At 43.2% G+C, this 18720-nt stretch overlaps 2 protein-coding genes across 23 annotated transcripts in view; one reads left to right on the forward strand and one right to left on the reverse strand.

Annotated features, from left to right (window-relative positions):
• Positions 1-1392: 1392 nt before the first annotated feature.
• LOC132375072 (ubiquinol-cytochrome-c reductase complex assembly factor 5) lies at positions 1393-7719 on the forward strand. 2 transcript variants are annotated; one of them, XM_059939863.1, is made up of 4 exons: positions 1393-1772; positions 4576-4663; positions 7613-7669; positions 7704-7719. In XM_059939863.1, the coding sequence occupies exons 1-4, from the start codon at positions 1622-1624 to the stop codon at positions 7717-7719; spliced, it is 312 nt and encodes a 103-aa protein (XP_059795846.1). In that variant the 5' UTR covers positions 1393-1621. The 2 variants fall into 2 exon arrangements, with proteins under 2 accessions (XP_059795846.1, XP_059795845.1); XM_059939862.1 differs by lacking the exons at positions 7613-7669; positions 7704-7719 and having other exon boundaries at positions 1532-1772; positions 4576-4680.
• Positions 7720-8864: 1145 nt separating this feature from the next.
• The window catches only part of PBRM1 (polybromo 1), a 114467-nt gene continuing 104611 nt past the window's right edge, over positions 8865-18720 (reverse strand). For 14 of the 21 annotated variants that reach the window (XM_059939873.1, XM_059939872.1, XM_059939869.1 and 11 more), the window contains 4 exons: positions 16915-17070; positions 13798-13868; positions 13470-13686; positions 8865-11722 (listed from right to left, as the gene is read on the reverse strand). In XM_059939873.1, coding sequence (XP_059795856.1) covers positions 11550-11722; positions 13470-13686; positions 13798-13868; positions 16915-17070 — 617 coding nt within the window. In that variant the 3' untranslated portion in view covers positions 8865-11549. The remainder of the gene's footprint in view (positions 11723-13469; positions 13687-13797; positions 13869-16914; positions 17071-18720) is intronic. The other 7 variants (XM_059939884.1, XM_059939883.1, XM_059939881.1 and 4 more) reach the window with 1 other exon arrangement.

Below are 18720 nucleotides of genomic sequence, written 5' to 3' on the forward strand. Positions count from 1 at the left end.
GACCTCGGGACCCGCAGCGCAGCCGACGTCCGCTGAAGCAGACGTCGCTCCCTCTCTGTGCCTTACACGGATGATCTCTGTTAACTTGGAGCGAGGCGGTGGGCCAGGGGTCACTGTGCTTGCCTGGTTCCTACCTCAGCAAATGGCCGCACCGAACCTCTCCATTCCTCGCTTCCCCACTCAGGACTCTCTAGCTCTTCTAGCAATATCACCAGGATTTCCAACGAAATTCCTCTTTCCTGCTGGGAACCACTCTCCACCCGCGTGTATTCCACACAGATCCGTTTTCTGGGTCCACATGCGCATGTGCCCTGGACCTTGAGCAGGCCGACCCTGCACCCGTGGGCCTTGTCGGTGGAGAGCTGGCTAGCTAGACACTGTTTCCGTGGGATGCTCCCCGCGGTGTCCTCGCCGGGTCTAAGGGTGTACATTCCAATATTCACTGCACCTTGGCTGAGGACCTACAGTGTGCCAGCCCCTGGGCCAAGTGCTGGCGCAGGATGGAGGCCATAGATGGGCCCGTGGGAGGGCGGCTGCCCTCCCCACTCCCAGGGCCCCAGTGAGCTAAGTGTGCGCTGGGGGCTTGGCCATATGTAAGCTCGTCTGGGCGGGAGATGGGTGCTCTGTGGTGTCCAGCCCGCAGAGCCACCAAGAGAAGCCAGAGTGAGCGCCAAGCCAGCTGTGTGTGCGTGGTTGGGTGGGGTTGGCCCCGGGAGAAGGCTGGTTATCCAGGCAGCAGCTTGGGCCTGGCAGCTCAGCGGCGGACCCTACTACCCTTTTCAGAGGCGCTGCTTGATCTCTCTTCTCTCTTTTTGTATATTTTGTGTCCACATTACCAAACTCTTATTGGTTCTAAGTTTTCATTTGACTTTCTTAGATGGTCTAATAGTCCGGGAATAACGGAAAGTGCCCCATACAGGATAGCTTTTCTTAATTTTATGGTTGTTTGTCTCAGATGCTTACTTAGACTTTTCTTGTGATAATGATAAAGTTAGCTTTCAACAATGCACCTCAAATCCTGTTATTTTTAGAAGCCTAGGCATCAGTCTCGATCTCGAAATAAATGAAAGGCGTTGTGTAATTGCATTTTAGAGCATGTTGCACTACCCGTTTAGTAGTCCATCATAGAGGGTCATCACTTCTACTAGGACTTTAAGAAAAAAGATGGCGGTGGCAGAGTAGGGGGCGCGGCCGCCAACTCTGAATACCAGCTTGCACAGGGGAGGCCGGGAGGCGGGGCCGGACCGACGCCACGTGGGAGGCCCCGCCCCTTGGCCCGCCCTGCCTCTGGAGCAGAGAAGTCTGCGCCAGCTGGTCTAGGCCTCACAGAGCACGCGCACTTCGCCGCATTCTGATTGGCGGACCCACGCAGTCCGCCGCACTCAGATTGGTGGAGCCGCTCCACATTCTGGGTCCCGAGCTCATCGCTGCTCTTTACCGGTTCCGCTCCTCACCTCCTTGGAGGTGGCCCAGGATCGGGATCGCACGGCCACTTGGCCGCCGGACTCAGCAAGGACGGGCAGGACGGCTTCGGCTTCATCCGGGAGCTCCAGTCCAGGGGCTGGGACAGCTCCCGTCGCTCTTCGTTCCGCCGTACCCTTCTCCACGACAGCGGTCCGGCATGTTTTCCAGGGCCCAGGTGAGGCGGGTTCTGCAGCGGGTGCCCGGGAAGCAGCGACTCGGCGTCTACAGGTTCCTGCCCTTCTTTTTTGTCCTGGGAGGAACGATGGAATGGATCATGATTAAAGTGCGCGTGGGCCAGGAGACCTTCTGTAAGTGGGGGTGCAGCAGCCTCTGTTTCATTTCAGGCAGGCGGGAGGCGGCGAGGGAGCCGTTTTCCTGGGGGCTATTCTCAGCTTGTAGACCTCTCATTCCGCTCAGCGCTGAGCTGCTTTTACCCTGGTCAGAAGGGCGAGTGCGGTTCCCTTCGCTGGGCGGTGGAGATCCGCCTGGGCTCTCCTGTAAGCGGGGCGACAAAGGCACATTGGTATCCAATCTTGAGACCTTCCCTGCACTTTGAGAGGAGGGCACGTGACTCCACTCAGGACGCCCTCCTTTCAAGCCTGCCCTTCGGCCATGCCGGTGACACTGTTCGGGCCTAAGGAATAGACTGCTCACAGCACCTAGAAGCGGGGGTTCCGCTTGGACAGGAAGCTCCTAACTGGCCAGTCCAAACCCTAGAGGGAACTGGTTGGCCCGGCTTAGCTAAATACTACTGTCTTTACTGGCCAGAGTCATTGGTACCAATGCCCAGCACTACAAAAAGTGTGTCTGGCATTGCTTTGCTGAGCACTAGCCTGGACAGGCTAGTTCCTCTTCCAGGAAGACTTCCCTAACCCCTAGGCCCTTTCTGCTTTCTCCCTCTCCAGAAACACAATCACTTGTGAATCGCCAATCCTCATTTTAAAAAAAAAAAGAAGTGCTTTCTAAAGATATTTAATCCTTCTGTGTTCACCCATTCCTTCATATTTAATGAGCACTGATGAGAGGATATAAGGCAGAGGGCCCCCACACCAGAAGAGCACTAATGGGAGAGATAGATCATACAGTTACTATTAAGTGTGATCACTGCTGTGGGGGGAAAGTTGGGGGAGCATGGGAGTCCTGGGTGGGGCACCTGAATTGGACTAGGTGGTGCAGGGAAGGCTTTCTGGAGGAGTTACCATGTCAGGTAGGATCCGAAGATTGAGTAGGTGTCAGCCAGATGAGGGAAACGTTTATGGACTTGAAAGTGTCTTCTGCCAGTGGTAAGAGCAAACCTTGGGGCCTTGGTGTGAAAGTATGCCACTGTGTTTGAGGGACTGAAGCAGGTGAGCAGAGTGAGGGATGACGTGGTTAGAAAGGTGCCTGGGCAGGGCCACAAAGGGACTGGAGAACCAACAATGTATCCCAAAGGACTGAAGAGTTTTAAGCAGCAGCTGGTGAACGTATGTGGAGAATGCTTTCTTGTGGAGGGCGGATTGACAGGAACACTTAGGCTGTGTGGTTGTCCAGGTTTGAGATGGTGGCCTGGACTAGGGTGAGATGGCAAGAAGTGGGTGGAGTTGAGAGACACCCCAGAGGTAGTACTGACAAGGGCTTGGTGATTGAGTGGACTCAGGAAATGAGGAGTGGAGGCTTCTGGTAGGGCAGCTGGGGCAGGGAAACACAGGCAGGACAGTCCTGGGCTCCATTTTGGACCTGCTGAAGGGGGAGATGGTTATACAGAACTGAAGCTCAGAAGGCAGATCTGGGCCTCAGATCTAGGTTTGTGGGTCATTCACAAGCTGATTGTGATGAAAGTCAGAGTTTAAACCCCAGCATTTCAAGGGTGACTGAGAGTGACCAGAGAGGCAAGAAGGGAAACAAGACGGGCTTGTTATCACAGAAGACAGGAGGTTCAGGAAGTTCAACTAAGTGAATGGGAGGTAAGCCCCCTCTCCCCTACCAGGAGAGACTTGAAATATGCAAATACTGATCAGGAAAGAGAGGGTGGAGAGAGGCTGAAGATACCTTGGCCCTTGAGAAGGTGGGAGAGGATGGGACCAGAGCAGGGTAAGGAGTAGCCCTTGGAAGTCAGCTGGAAGAGTTCTTTACTGATGACTTTTCTGTGCGAAGAAAGAGTTCATGGCCATTTCGGGGTGGGTAAAGTAGGGTCAGGGCCGTGGCTGAAGAAACAGGACTGCCAGGCATCACAGTGGACCCAGTTAGATGCAACAGTTGGGCCCACAGTGCAAAGCAAGCAGAGTGAGGCATGGAAAAGGAAGTAAGTTGGATTAATCTGTAGTTTGGGTTTTGAAGGTGTATCAAGAAGTTGATATTGATGAGAGGGAATTTCAGCTGATCTGGGCAGGAAGAGAGAACAAGGGCCTGAGGAAGTGGAGGTCCAAGGACAGAAAGGCTGCTAGAAAGGTAGTAGAGGTTGTGGTCAGAGCAGAATGAACTCATTGCTTCAGAGGAACACTGCAAGCAGATGGCAGAAGTTGAGAAGTAAGGAAGATGAAGGGGGCTGGTGCTTCATCTCTGTTGGGGGTGGTGTTGCCTGGGAAGATGGCACAGGACAGGGTCAAGGAACCTGAGCTAGATGCCAGCATTTTCAGAGACTGAAGGGGAGTGATGGACAGCAGGTGCCAGTGCAGAGAAGATGGTGGCAAATGGCATAGGCCCCAGAGGAAGAAGGTGGAGAATCAGTAGTCTGGAAAAGCAGCAGCTGAGAACAAGGAGACTGCCCTCATCTCCCAGCCCTCAGTTCCTGGGTGTGGCAGAGGGAGCAGCAGAGAGCTATAGGGCCAGAAGTGCCTCTGCGGGGCCAGTTAAGAAGGATGATTTCAGAGAGAAGTGAAATTGCTAAGGGCTGTGCTGGGACATGACACTATCTTTGAAGACACTGACTCTGACCCTGCTATTGATATTGAGAGCTCCTTTAACATAGTCCTCACTTAAATCAAATCTTGTTTTAAGTTTATTCTGGTATTGAGTTAAGCCTTAATGTTGAGATTCAGGTGACAGATCTAGACTATTGGTTAAATTACTCAGATATGTATTTTTAATTCCTTAGTCTCCTGAAAATCTAAATAAAATCTTTGTTTGATACAGACGATGTCTACCGTAGAAAAGCCTCAGAAAGGCAGTATCAGAGAAGGCTGGAAGATGCATCAGAGACTGAACTTCAGCAGTCAATAAAGTGAATATGAAACTTTACTACTGGTTTCAACTCCTTCAAAAATGTACTTTTCGGGTCTCTTGTTCTTACATAGAACTGCCTTTACAAAGAATTTTTATAGTTTTCCTGTCTCTGCTTGAATACTTCCCAAGTCACTGATGGACAGCACTTGTGGGAAAATTATTTCCTACTAAAACACACCTACCCATTGAATCTAGTCCATGAAATATTTCTTAAACAATTCAAGGATCAAATCAGGATGCTTTTCAGTGTAGCCTGAATTGTTTGTGAAGTCCTTTGTTTTAGGCAACAAGGGATAACCTTATTTAGTTTTTTGCAGAATTCAGACTTACTATGAATAAAAGTTAGTTATCTACTGTAGGATCATTTAAACGAGGATGATTATGCAGACTACATTTCTGCTAGCTACCAATTTGTAAACATTTTGTTAGAATGTGACCATACGTTACTCATGTTAAGTGCTCTTGTGAACACAGACAACCCCTTACCTTGCTTGGCTCCACTAACATACAAGGGCTGGACCTCCATGAGGACTGGGGAGCAACACGTTTCACTCCCCTCTGAGATGAAGATGTTGCTTTCATCTAGCTGCTAAAGATAAAGACACTGCTCCTTCCCAAAGAAAGTGAATCTTCACAGCATAAAGCAACCATAGACTTGAGCTAAATCAGAGGCTCAATCTATAGGGAGAGATTTTCCAATCTGATCCAGAATAAGTTTGGATCAGTTGGTAGAAAAAGCAAAGGCATCTTTCCATGTTTGGATAACCATATCCAACATCTTTTCAAACAAGAAAATATATACATATTAAGGAAGACTAAGTTTCAAAATAGCTTCTAACTATTGCTCATGAATAAAGAAGCAGATGCTTAAGGCCACAGGGTATCCTCACGTTAATGATCTCTGCCACAAATAAATTGTTCAAAGGGATTTTTTTTTTCTAATTTAAGTCAGTCCATTTATGTTAGAACCAATCCAGTATAAATAAGGAGCCACTGACTACTCAGATCTCATTAAAGCACTAATGGTCACTGCTCAGAGGTAGCTTGAGTATGAAGACCAGTGATGACCAACAGCACCAGGTAGAGGAAGGTAGTTCTCATGTGCGCTTTTGTTACCTCAAGCATTCCTGGTGACCCTAAACCTCATAGTTACTTTTAGTGACTAGACTGCTGCATAGTGAATTTAAATTGTGGCCTTAACTCCCATTTGTTCCCCCAACCCCAGTTTTAGAAGTTTAATATTTTGTACATATGTAAAGAGCATATGTAACATACATACCTTTTACAGAGAATAGTTGTAAATGCTAATAAAACCATCAGCTAACTTCTGTGTCTGCTGTGGTTTCCTTCCCTGGCCTATCCCGCTGCCTCCATCTCAGGGAGAATCTCTAGTCTGAAATTTGTGCTAAACTTCCCTAGAGTTTTCTTCATCTTTCTAAAATATATGTATTGGAGTGCCAATTTATTTAAGACAACGAAGCTTTGAAGATGACACAACAATGTCTGACTTTAAGGCAAGCAGACTAGCAAAGCAATTGTATTAAATTGAAGATACTTTCAAAGCATATTAATTTGGATGCTACAGAACTAATTTTTGTTAACCAAGGTGCAAGCTTTTTAACTTTGCCTCAATTTTTTAACAGTTCTACTAAGGAATATGACTCTATCCCACTTATCAGACACTAGGATTATTTAAGGGAACTTCAATAATTTAAAGAGCAATGCTCTCATATGCTGCTTACAGAACTGCAGTGCCCCCTACTGTGAACTACAAGGCAAACAATTTAATAACTTGCATTTCAAAAACCACAATACTTTAGAATGACAAAAATCTAATTAGCATTTATTGCTAGAAGTCTACCTCCATTGGGGTGTTAGACAAAGAACGTGGGCTTTGGAGCTTCATTTTATCATCTGAATGGATACGGAAAGTATTCGGTTGACCAAAAAGTTCATTCGGTTTTTCCCATAAGATGGCTCCAGTAGCGCTTAGTTGTCTTTAACTTCATTCGAAACCATTTTGTTAGACTGTATTATGACAGGTCTCATATCAGGATGCATTAAAAAAAAAAAAAAATCAAAATTGGTGAATTTTTGTGCAGCCATTTTAATATTGAAGATGGAAGCAACATTTTCCACGTATTATGCTTTATTATTTCTTTTTTATATAAATTTTTAAAATTTTTGGCTGCGTTGGGTCTTTGTTGCTGCGCGTGGGCTTTCTCTGTGGACAGCGGGGGCTACTCTTTGTTGCGATGTGAGGGCTTCTCCTTGCAGTGGCTTCTCTTGTTGCAGAACATGGGCTCTAGGTGCGTGGACTTCAGTAGTTGTGGCTCATGGGCTCTAGAGCACAGGCTCAGTAGTTGTGGTGCACGGGCTTAGTTGCCCCGAGGCATGTGGGATCTTCCCAGAGCAGGGATAGAACGCGTGTCCCCTGCATTGGCAAGTGGATTGCCAACCACTGCGCCACCAGGGAAATCCCTATGCTTTATTATTTCAAGAAAAGTAAAAACGCAACTGAAACACATAAAAAGATTTGTGCAGTGTGTGGAGAAGGTGCTGTGACTGATCGAACATATCAAAAGCGGTTAGCGAAGTTTTGTGCTGGAGATTTCCCACTGGACAATGCTCCACGGTCAGGAAGACCTACTGAAGTTGATAGTGATCAAATCGAGACACTGAGAACAATCAATGTTATACCATGCGTGAGACAGCTGACATACTCAAAAATATCCAAATCAAGCATTGAAAATCACCGCTTGGTTATGTTAATTGCTTTGATGTTTGGGTTCCATAATTTAAGTGAAAAAAGCCTCTTGACTGTATTTCCGCATGCAATTCTCTACTTAGACGTAACGAGAATGTTCTATTTTTTTTTTTAATTTATTTATTTATTTTTGGCTGCTTTGGGTCTTCGTTGCTGCACGCAGGCTTTCTCTAGTTGCAGCGTGCGGGCTTCTCATTGCAGTGGCTTCTCTTGTTGCAGAGCACGGGCTCTAGGCATGTGGGCTTCAGTAGTTGTGGCACGTGGGCTCTAGAGCTCAGGCTGAGTAGTTCTGGCGCACGGGCTTAGTTGCTCCGCGGCACGTGGGATCTTCCCGGACCAGGGCTCGAACCCGTGTCCCCTGCATTGGCAGGCGGATTCTTAACCACTGTGCCACCAGGGAAGCCAGAACGTTCTATTTTTAAAACAAATTGTGAGAGGCGATGAAAAGTGGATACTGCACAATAATGTGGAACGGAAGAGATCGTGGGGCAAGCTAAATGAACCACCACCAACCAACCAAAGGCCGGTCTTCATCCAAAGAAGGTGATGTTGTATATATGGTGAGATTGGGAGGGAGTCCTCTATTATGAGCTCCTTCCAGAAAACAAAACGATTAATTCCAACAAGTACTGCTCCCAGTTAGACCAACTGAAAGCAGCACTCGACGAAAAGCATCCGGAATTAGTCAACAGAAAACGCATAATCTTCCATCAGGATAACGCAAGATGGCACATTTCGATGACCAGGCAAAAAACTGTTACAGCTTGCTGGGAAATTCTAATTCATCCGTCGTATTCACCAGATATTGCACCTGCGTATTTCCATTTATTTCGGTCTTTACAAAATTCTCTTCATGGAAAAAATGTCAATTCTCTGGAAGACTGTAAAAGGCACCTGGAACAGTTCTTTGCTCAAAAAGTGATATTAGAGGAAAACGGTTGATTTTACCAACACCTTCTATTAAAAGTGAGGTCATGTCTTAAGAGATTATAAGCATGATAAAAACATACCCGGGCCACTTGTCTCTTCTGGCCATACACAGCTATTTGAAATGGATTACACTGATTTATGATATAGGACATGCTTGCCTTACCTTCCACCATCAGTAACAACTCCCTCTGCAATTTGAACTTCAACCTGCATTTCTGCCCATGCTGAGGACATGTTAGGAATCCTTGACTGCCAGTCTGAAAGGCTTGGCATGGGCATGTCAGGCTGCAGTGTGACTACATTCGGCTTCTGTGTTAATGCAGCCTAAGCCTTGGATCAGGGTCTGGACACTGACTTTTGCCTCTACCCAAGGAGCTCTCTTCCTTTAAATTGGCAGCCATATCCCTGTCAACATAAAATCAAGGCCTGCAGGAATTAAACCTACTTGAAACTAACATCTGACACAAGCTTTAACAGAACAACCAAACCTGGTTAATCCAAATCACTTTGCAAACTCCATTTTTATTTGGATTAAAAAGCTTTAGATGAACAAACATATGATACATACATATTATAAGACTAGTTATCACTTAAACCTCTTTCGATACAGAAATTAGAATAAACCAAGTTTTAATCAAGTCTGAAAATGTTTAAGTTCAAAAGTCAACAACACCAATTTGGAGATTTTACACAAAGAAGAGTCCCCTCTTAATTCTTCCTCATAGGAAGAAAAGGGTGGGTTCAAAAACAAAGCAATTCAAGGCCTTTTAAATCAGTTGGCTGACATACTATTTTAAACCTATAGGTCTTTTTCCACACATAAACAAAATTCTTTTCCACATGAACTTACATTTTGAAAACATTTAGGCCATTATACTTTCTAAGCCATATCACTACAGTTCCTAAAACTCATGAAAAACAAGATGTATAGTTCACATGTACCTTTTAAAGTCAGGGCTTTTTTTTTTTTCTTTTTCTTTTCTTTTTTGGAAGATGGCTGACCTCAAATCTTATATCCTAAAATATTAATTGACATTCTCCAAGTTAATATACAGAAAGACATGATTCTAAAATAAATACATAGAGCTTTTTTCTTTTTTAATTAGGGCCTGCCTAATGGCCCCCTGGCCCGGCTCTGCACTGCCTTAGGGAAGCCCCTGGCTGGATCTATGGTTCCTACAGCACCTCCAGACACTGAGAAGGAGCCTGGAGGAGGAGTGCTCTGGCTTCTAATGCCCCACATAGACCACAGTGAAGAGTTTTTAGAGTCTTCCCAAAGAAGTCTCTTCCAGACCTTAAAAAGGGAAATAAGACGGGTGCATGAAATAAATAAATAACTTAACCAAAATTAAATTTCAGGTTCTTTGGTGTAATTCAAGGATGTCTAGAAATAAAATAATCTGATTGTATTATACAGTCCATGATGATTCAATGGCCCAAATAACCAAGAACTGAAGATTTCTTTATCTGATTCAGTTTAACAATAAGATACTGATATACTACTGCAAAACATTTTTTAAAATTCAGAACTGTTTAAAATACTTGATGCAAATTGAGATCCAGTGGTTGACTTATAGGCATTTAAGTTATAAGGACCTCCTGTAATTAAAGTATCTAGATACAAGAGACTTTTTTCCATTCTAAACTCTTCCTTCCCCATGATTTAGTAAGAATGGTAATTAAATATCCAGGTATTGATTCATCCCAGATTAAAAGAAAAAAAGTATCCTCTGAGAGTCACTCTCAATTTACAAACAGCAGTGGAAGCTCCACCACAATGGCAACCACCTTGTTACAATAAAGCAGGTTTCAAAAACACTGAGTGAAATACTGTTCCATGTTTGACGCTTTCCACCTGTCTATAAGCATTATATACTGCCTCCATATGTTTTTTTCCAGAGTCATATATGAGAGACAGGGTCATCAAACCTAAGTGTTTGGGATCTGTAATGGTCTTTTTAGTGAGCATTTTCTTAAATTATGATTTCCTTCTCCTGAAATTCAAAAGCACAAGCTGAATTTTAAAATTATTTTATAAAGTCTTAAATTTCTGGTTGAGAATTACAACCCTGAAACTTAGGAGAAAAAGAAAAAAAAAAAGCCAGATCTGATGAGGAAATAAAGAATACTAAAACATACTTGCATATGCAGGCAATCCAGCCTTTTACAATTATGCTTCTGACACAGCCCATATCTGGTTAATGCACTCCCTTCCCTAAGTTAGGTTAGGTGTTATGTTTAAAAATAAATCACCTCCAGCACACCTCAATACTTTCTTCAAGATGAACTTCAATGATTTGCAATATAAGAGATTTAAAGTTTTAAATCACCTAACATGTATAGGCATAAATTGTGAATTCATTACAAAAAGATCAAAAGTACCCTTAAACTTACCTGCCAAGACTAAATATAATTCAGGGTTGTGCACATGTTCTGCAAAAATAACTGACACCATAGATGTCTAACTCAGCACAAGAAAAAGTGCTTTCTCCCTCCAGGTGTCCGGGAGCTGCATTAGCTGCAGAAGAGTGCACAGTGCTGACTTCAGATCTCTGAGTTACTAGAGCAAATGTGCCGTGTCTGCCAAACATCTACAATCCAGCTAACAACCTTTCACTCTACCTGGAAGAAACAGTTCTTGCAAAAGTGGCTTAAGATATTTAGGCACGTGAAACAGACACAAGGACACTCCCCTCTCTAAGATGTAAACTAGGGCCAACTTCACATTTCATTGACAACTTAAACTAATCTGTAAACTCTTTTGTGTGTGTTTTTTTTTTCATTTTGTTTGTTATTTTAAAAAAACAAAAACAAAAAACCAACCAAAAAAAACAAGAAACAAAAACCCCAAGCCAAGACAAAAAACCTTTGATGGTTTCAGCTCTATGGCAACAAGTAAAAAGATAAAACTCCAAGTCTAAATACAACCAATTATGAAACTGGTTTTAAACGAAGGAAACATATGCAAAAAAAAGTCTTTGTGTATTTGATAAAGTCAACTTAATATAACAAAAACAAATTGAAATAGCTTATTAAAAGTGTCCTTATATAAAAATGGCCTTGTGATGTACAATAAAATGCAATAAAAATTATCATCCTTTGTTCCTCCCCCCACCCCCAGTAACTAAAATGGCTACTGTTCCACAAAACTCTTTATACTTCTATAAAAGAATCGTAATTGATGTGATTAAAGGTTTTCTAGATTGTATGCTTGGCGAATGTTGAGGGTGTCTCGGAGCATCAGATCCCGAAGGCGCCAGAGGGCGTCTGCCATGGTGGTGTGGGCCCCTTTACTTTTCAGCCAGTGAGAGGGGAGTCGGCTCTCCTGTTCTTTTGACAAATGGACATCGCGTCTTCGAGCTGAAAATTAAAGTGCAGACAGAGAAATACAAGTATCAGTCCTAAGGTCTGATAGATTTATTAAAACATGAAACATTATTTATTGAATATTATGAATTTTAACTCTGCAGAATATTTCCAAGCAAATTTCTTATATTGTTTTATTAGGCATCTTGGTTTTTAGAAAACTATTTTACTTAGGTATGAGACTACCTAGCCAAGGATGTCTCGTTTTACACTTTGCAGTTTAGAAATTATCTCATGTCTTTTTTTTTTTTTTAATTAATTAATTAATTTATTTATTTTTGGCTTCATTGGGTCTTCGTTGCTGTGTGCGGGCTTTCTCTAGTTGCGGTGAGCGGGGGCTACTCTTTGTTGCGGTGCGCGCGCTTCTCATTGCGGTGGCTTCTCTTGTTGTGGAGCATGGGCTCTAGGCACGCAGGCTTCAGTAGCTGTGGCTCGCAGGCTCAGCAGTTGTGGCTCACGGGCTCTGGAGCACAGGCTCAGTAGTTGTGGCGCACGGGCTTAGCTGCACTGCAGCATGTGGGATCTTCCCAGGTCAGCGCTCGAACCCGTGTCCCCTGCATCGGCAGGCAGATTCTTAACCACTGTGCCACCAGGGAAGTCCTAGAAATTATCTAATTTCTAACAATTACTTCACAAAACAGCTGCACAAGATAACATAATTGCTAGAATGGGAACATAAAAGTTGTACCAACACCTAAAAGATCTGATCATTAATATTTAATAGTTACTCCAATATTAACAAAAATTCCTAAAAAGGTAAATGTGAAGAAAGGGAAAACCACCTACTACTCTTAAAGGAATCAAAAATGATCAAATTTGGCGTAGAAATGAAAAATGAACAGAAACTTCCAAATTTCTTTCCAGAAACTAGGCAAGTTATTTTAGTAAGTACTGAAAATATGCTGAGCCTGCTGAACTAAATGAATAAACTTGATAGGTTAATAGAAACATGTCTTCCAATATTATTTTTCTTTTTTAAAAATTGAGGTGAAATAATTTTTAATTTACCCAAATCCACCTATGCTATGCCCAAATGCCTGAAAAATAATTGAAAAAATTCAGAATATACTTAAGAAGGTGGCATAGATATTTATGACAAAACTAAGCTTTGAAACTCAGCAAAAAAACATTTTCAGTGTGTAATGTCAATATACAAAGAAGCTCCAAACCCTTCTACTAAATATACAATTTAAGGCATACCTCAGGTTTGGTTCCAGATCACCACAATAAAGTGAGTTGCATGAATTTTTTGGTTATGTTTACACTATACTGTAGTCTAATGTATGCAATATAGCATCATGTCTAAAAGAACAATGTACGTACCTTAATTAAAAAAGACTACACTGCTAAAAAAATATTAACCATCATCTGAGCCCTCAGCAAGTCGTAATCTTTTTATAATGGTAACATCAAAGATTGTTGATCACAGATCACCAAAACAAATATAATAATAATGAAAAAGTTTGAAATATTGTGAAAATTACCAAAATGTGACACAGAAACACGAAGCGAGCACATGCTATTGTAAAAATGGTGCCGACAGACTTGCTTGACACATTGCCACAAACCTTCAATTTGTAAAAAATGCAGTATCTGAGAAGAGTAACGAAGCAAAGTGCAATAAAACAAGGTATGCCTGTATAAGAATAATGGATATTTATCCTATAATAGGTCCATAGCAGCGAGAGGACTTTGATAAAGCATGGATTTCGAAAGGCTTCTTGAGAAGGACTCTCCTTACCTGCTAGGGTCTGGTCCCACTTGCTAATGCTGTTGGACTCAGCACTGAGTCCTTCAATATATTTTAGGTAGGCCTCTGAGTGGAGAAGCCGTTGAGTCTTCGGTGGGGGAGCCACAAACATGGGTGTTGTTGGCTGCTGTATGACAGGGGGGCCGGGTGGATGTGGGCCAGGATATGGAGGTGGTGCCTGCTGCCCCGGAGGCCCCAAAACACCTACCTGAAAGAGCACAGACACATGGTGAGGGAAAAAAAATACTCAGCGCATGCTCTGAGAAAGAGGGTAACTTGAATTCTGTTGAGTCCTAGAAGATCCAACTTGGAGGCTCACCTGCTGTCCATATGGACTTCCACCTGCTGCTGGAGTCCCTACCATAGGGGCCACTCCTTGGTTCATCACACCTATAATTCAGAATTACAGGCACAATTAGAGGCTCTGGGTTGAGAAGAATGAAAAACTACTGTCTGATAAGAAAGACCATTTATAATGCAAGCCTATGATCTCTGCCCTGAGTCTTTGTGCATAGGAACCCTAAGCACCCAAAACAGGATGTAGCATTCATATAGAAAATTCATGTTCTTTTGTTTTCTAGGTACTTTAAATACAAAGCTAGGACAATTTGTCAGATGTACATTAATTATTCATGGCTTAGTAATAATTTGAACCCTGCATAAAATTCTAGTATTTCCCTAGGTAAGCTACAGTCAGAATACAACTATATTTTCAAGGTATTTTTCTTTTGACAACACAGTTTCCTGCAACTGAAGCCCGTGTTTAATTTCAGCAGTAATGGCATTGCAACCAGGCTCAGCTGTATGCAATGTGTTAGGACAGCAGGGACATAAGGGAAGAGGTTTGTGCAAGCGCACATTAAATGACCTTTGTGGAGGCTGGAGGCACATTCTTGCTGTCCTCTCACAGGCCACCAGCACCTCTGGTTCTAACTGGAGTCACTAATGTTGGCAGAGAGGGGCCATTGCCATTTGATAGACCAGCACTTTGAAAAGGGATCATCTGGAAACAGAGGAGCCTTGGTGCTATCACTTCAAATGCAAAATGACAAAGGGAAAGAGAAAGATTCCATGGTCCTACTATATTTGGACTTTGTATAAACTTCCCTTGGTGACTCCTCACAAGCAATTTCTGTCACACAAGCAAGTTCTGTCTCATAGGTCCTAGTTGATAATAACATGATGTCTTAAATTTAGCATCTGGGGCTATTTTAATCTCAGGACCATCCATTTCCTAGTCTCATAAAACAGAGCAATAGGTAAGGGACCCAGTTCATTAAAAACTAACAAACTACAATCAAAACCCTGGTGAGCTACTGCTTAAACCTTAAACAAGTCCAGCTGGCTGCACAGAAGGATCAACAGGAGCTAACTTCATATTCTATAGTTTCTCTGGATTCAAAATGTTGGTATTTTAACCAGGCAGAACCAACCCACTATTCTAAGGTTCAGAATTGCTAAATACCACTTCCAAGAAGTATTAGATGTTTGTAAGAGAGAAAATACTAAGCGAAAACAAGCTTTCTGTTTACAAAGCAGGGATTTTTATATTCCAAGAACCCAGAAGGGTACTTGAATCATAAGAATAGGATCTTAGTGATTATTTGTGAGTGAGTGAAGAGGTTGCGGTGGGTAAGTTGCTGCTCCAGCAACATATTATTAACCCCTGTCCCCCTAGGACACTCACCCACCTTAGATTTCACAACACAGTGGGCCTCCATGAGGTGCCTGTGTCAATCTCTGCAGGGCAGCACAAACAAATCAGCAACCAACCCCCTATGTGTCCTCTGTTTACAAATGCCATGCCAGGGGGCAGCTGGTGAGAATGCGGGCTGAGTCACCAGAGGAGCTCACTGAATCTCCCTCTCCTCAAAGCCTGATCAGACGTGTGTGTGTAGACACTAAGAGGGGTTCTTCCCTGTCTCCTTATCATCAGGTGTGTTGTGCTTCCATCAAATGCATTTAGAATCTGAAAAAGGGGCAAAGGGAGACATCTGCCTCCCAATACCCACCAAAAGACCAGTTACCTAGAGGGTACTGGCCTTCGGTATGACTCCCGCTGAGTAGCACACGCACCTGGGAGTTAACTCCAGCTTAGTCTCACTGCTCAGTCAGATACTCTTGCCAAGGGGAGAGGGCACAGAATTAAGGACAACTCCACCTGCCACAGGAGCACACCCATTTTATGACTGACACTTGCTGCAACAGCAACTCACACACAGTCCACCACTTCCATAATGAAGCACCCACGCCCACGAACATTTCCTCCTCTGGGTGTGTCTGGATCAAACACTTCTGTGGAGTTATGGCCATTCTCTAAGCAACACTCACATCACAAAGAGTGTTACTGGAGACTCTAGGCCAAGCCACCAGGTTCGCTCACCCTACACACTGCTGGGCACACCCTCTGAAGCTTTGTTTGGAACTCTTTATAGCCACGGGATCGGTAGATCCAATGCTGTTGTAAGCAAATCTAAGGGTTTCTACATTTTGTCATCTGGGCCAGGCCTTTAGCTAATATTTTGGATAATGGATCAAATGCTATTCCAAGTCATCTTAAGGTCACATTCCCTCCAAATAGATACCTAAGGGTCAGTTTTTTTGCATATGATGGCAATTAATATGGGAACTTGGGATTTTCCTTTCATAATAATCTTTCAAATTTGCTAATTAATTGTAAAGGAAAACTGTACCTATTTCTGGGCTCCATTTATATGTTTCTATATGACATAACTTCTGAGCTTCTGTTGACAAACAAACCAGTGTCTCCAGGTAGCAGGGTGGGCTATGCTGTTCTTTAAATGTTATGCCATGCTTCTTCGGGGACTCAGATATAGAAAACACGTTCAGGGCAAATTCGCTCTCTCCCTCCTTTCTGTTCCTAGAAGGACTGACTGAAGGATTTCTAAAGAGTTCTACATTAGCAACTCTGTAATTCCCTTAGAGGGGAGGGGCTGTTTGAAAAGCAAAAGATGGAGCAGGGACTCTACACAGAAGACCCTTCGAGATAAGAATTGAACCAGAAGAAGAAATGTGCTCAGGAGCAAAAAGTGCTTTTTATATCAACTGGCAATTTGGGAAACCTCATTCACTGATAAAGAGAGCACAGCATGACCTCCTAGGCTGTGTGTGGCTTTCGGAGCACGTGTCAAATTGTCTGAGTGATTTCAGGGTACACCTCCTGCCCCCTGATCTGCTGAGTCTAGTTTCTGTCATGTGTCCTGTGCTGCTGCTAGGCAGCCAGGCGCTCAAGGGCACAGGCGCTGAGCCACCTGCTCAACACACAGGACAGGTCCTGCTGCTGACATCCCTGGGATTCTCAGTGAGGGAAGGCCTGCCCACGTGGGCAGCAGGTACCTCCTGGAACAAATGGCTGAAGGAGGAAAAAGAGAATATGAAGATGAGATTAATGAGTGAATGAGGATGAAGTTCTTACCCGGTGGTGGTATGCCCGGGAGGCCGGGCACACCTGGCGGAAGATGGTGGGGTGGAGGCCCCCCAGGGTGAAGTGGCTGCATGCTGCCCATGCTAACAAGGCCATCAACTGGGCCCTGCAAAGGTGGAAGGCCTGGCGGATAGCCACCCATCATGCCTTGAAGGACACAACAAATTTCAGACATGCATCATTAACATGCAACATGAACTAAGTAATAACAACCCCCCCCCATGCACTACTAATGAATAAAGCACCCTTAGTACTGCATGATATAACGGCAATTAGTGCAATTATTTTGTGCAATAATGAACAAAATATAAAGTTACAAATATGAAATACATTTCTGGATGAATTAGTACTTAGTACATTATTATTTGTAGTTATTTCCCTGTGATAAATATGCTGCATGTTTTCAGTTAAATAATAATAAAGAGGAGTTCCAGTAACAGCCTTCCCAAGGTCTTGATTATTGCAAGGTGTTCAAACAGAGACCTGTTCTGCCTACTGCAATTCTACTGAAGAGTATAAACCCCATCATTCCACTATGCCCACACTCATATGCCTATCACGGGTACACATGAGGGGAAACTGGAATGGAGGAGAATGAGGCGCACAGCCCTGATCACAAAGCATGGTTCTCCAGCATGGGGGAGGCGGCAAGACTTTTTCAAGACTTCTATGTCCATTCCTCCTCCCTTTTAGCCCCACCACTGCTGGTAAGAATGGATCATGCTTGAGCTTGAGCTGGGGAACAGCTAAGAGTCATCACAATGAATGATGTTTCATCTTTAGATCTCAAAACATGATAAAATAAAGATAAAACCTAACTCCCCACCCCCACCCTGGCTGCCAGCCAACCTAAGCCCAGTTCACTCAGTAGCCTGCACGCAGATCTTAGGAGGAATGGCTGGAGAATCAGGCTCTGTTGACATGAGAAAAGGCCAATTGTCATCATTGTCCCCAAGCGCACAAATGTCCTCACAAAGACCTTCAGTTAACAGGGAACATTTTAAATGAGGTAGAGAATTTCTGTGAACAGAGGTTTTTATTCCTTTATTTTCAAAGTGCATCTTCACAACACAAAATACTTTCTGCTGGCTAGGGAAGAATTTCAAAGAAGTATTTTTGGCAAAAAGAGTGAAAGGAAGAAGATAATTTCAAAATGTCGAAGATTCACCTATCAAAAGAACTTTAAAGCCATATGACATTTTTTTAAGCAAGAAAAACAACCTGATTTTTCTGGGATTTGAAATGATCACAATGAACAAAACACAAGGCTCCCCGCGAAATGCAATCACCTTTGGTCACAGCTTCTTGCACAAAGGGAGGGGTTGAGGAATTGGTGTGAAACCTCCTTTTTATATAATACTCTTTGTAGAGGGGTTCTGGAAACAGTGGAAGACTCCCGGTTCTAAGAATTTTACTCTTTGACTTTCCCTGAAGAATTGTTTGGAAAGTATTTATTTATAAAAGTTTAGTCTTTTGAAGCTATAAAATTACTGAAAGTTCTGAGATTGATTCAGCTTGCCTCATTGGTCATATCTAAGCTAAGAAACTTACAATTACACAAACCAATAAAACAAATTTTAAATAATAATACCTCTGTACATAAAATAGGATTATCAGTTTCATTTTCTTAAAATGAGAGTTCAGAGAGTAAAACTACTTTTGAACAGACACCATCATCTTAAACATGAGGAGATCCAATGCTACCAAACTGTCTTTTAACCATACCACCAGACAGAGCTTTTAAGGATAAGTAGGTGGGAATTCAAGAATGTTAGGAGGCTTTGCTTTCAATTACAA

Source organism: Balaenoptera ricei, chromosome 11, assembly GCF_028023285.1.
Source record: "Balaenoptera ricei isolate mBalRic1 chromosome 11, mBalRic1.hap2, whole genome shotgun sequence".
In the NCBI taxonomy this organism is placed as follows: Eukaryota; Metazoa; Chordata; class Mammalia; order Artiodactyla; family Balaenopteridae; genus Balaenoptera; species Balaenoptera ricei.

Bases quoted from the DNA above. Each gene is read 5' to 3' on its own strand.
- LOC132375072 (XM_059939863.1), top strand. From the start codon at position 1,622: ATGTTTTCCAGGGCCCAGGTGAGGCGGGTTCTGCAGCGGGTGCCCGGG. The intron at 1,773-4,575 runs GTAAGTGGGGGT...TGTTTGATACAG, and splicing joins CGTGGGCCAGGAGACCTTCT to ACGATGTCTACCGTAGAAAA. The intron at 4,664-7,612 runs GTGAATATGAAA...CTCTAGTTGCAG, and splicing joins GAACTTCAGCAGTCAATAAA to CGTGCGGGCTTCTCATTGCA.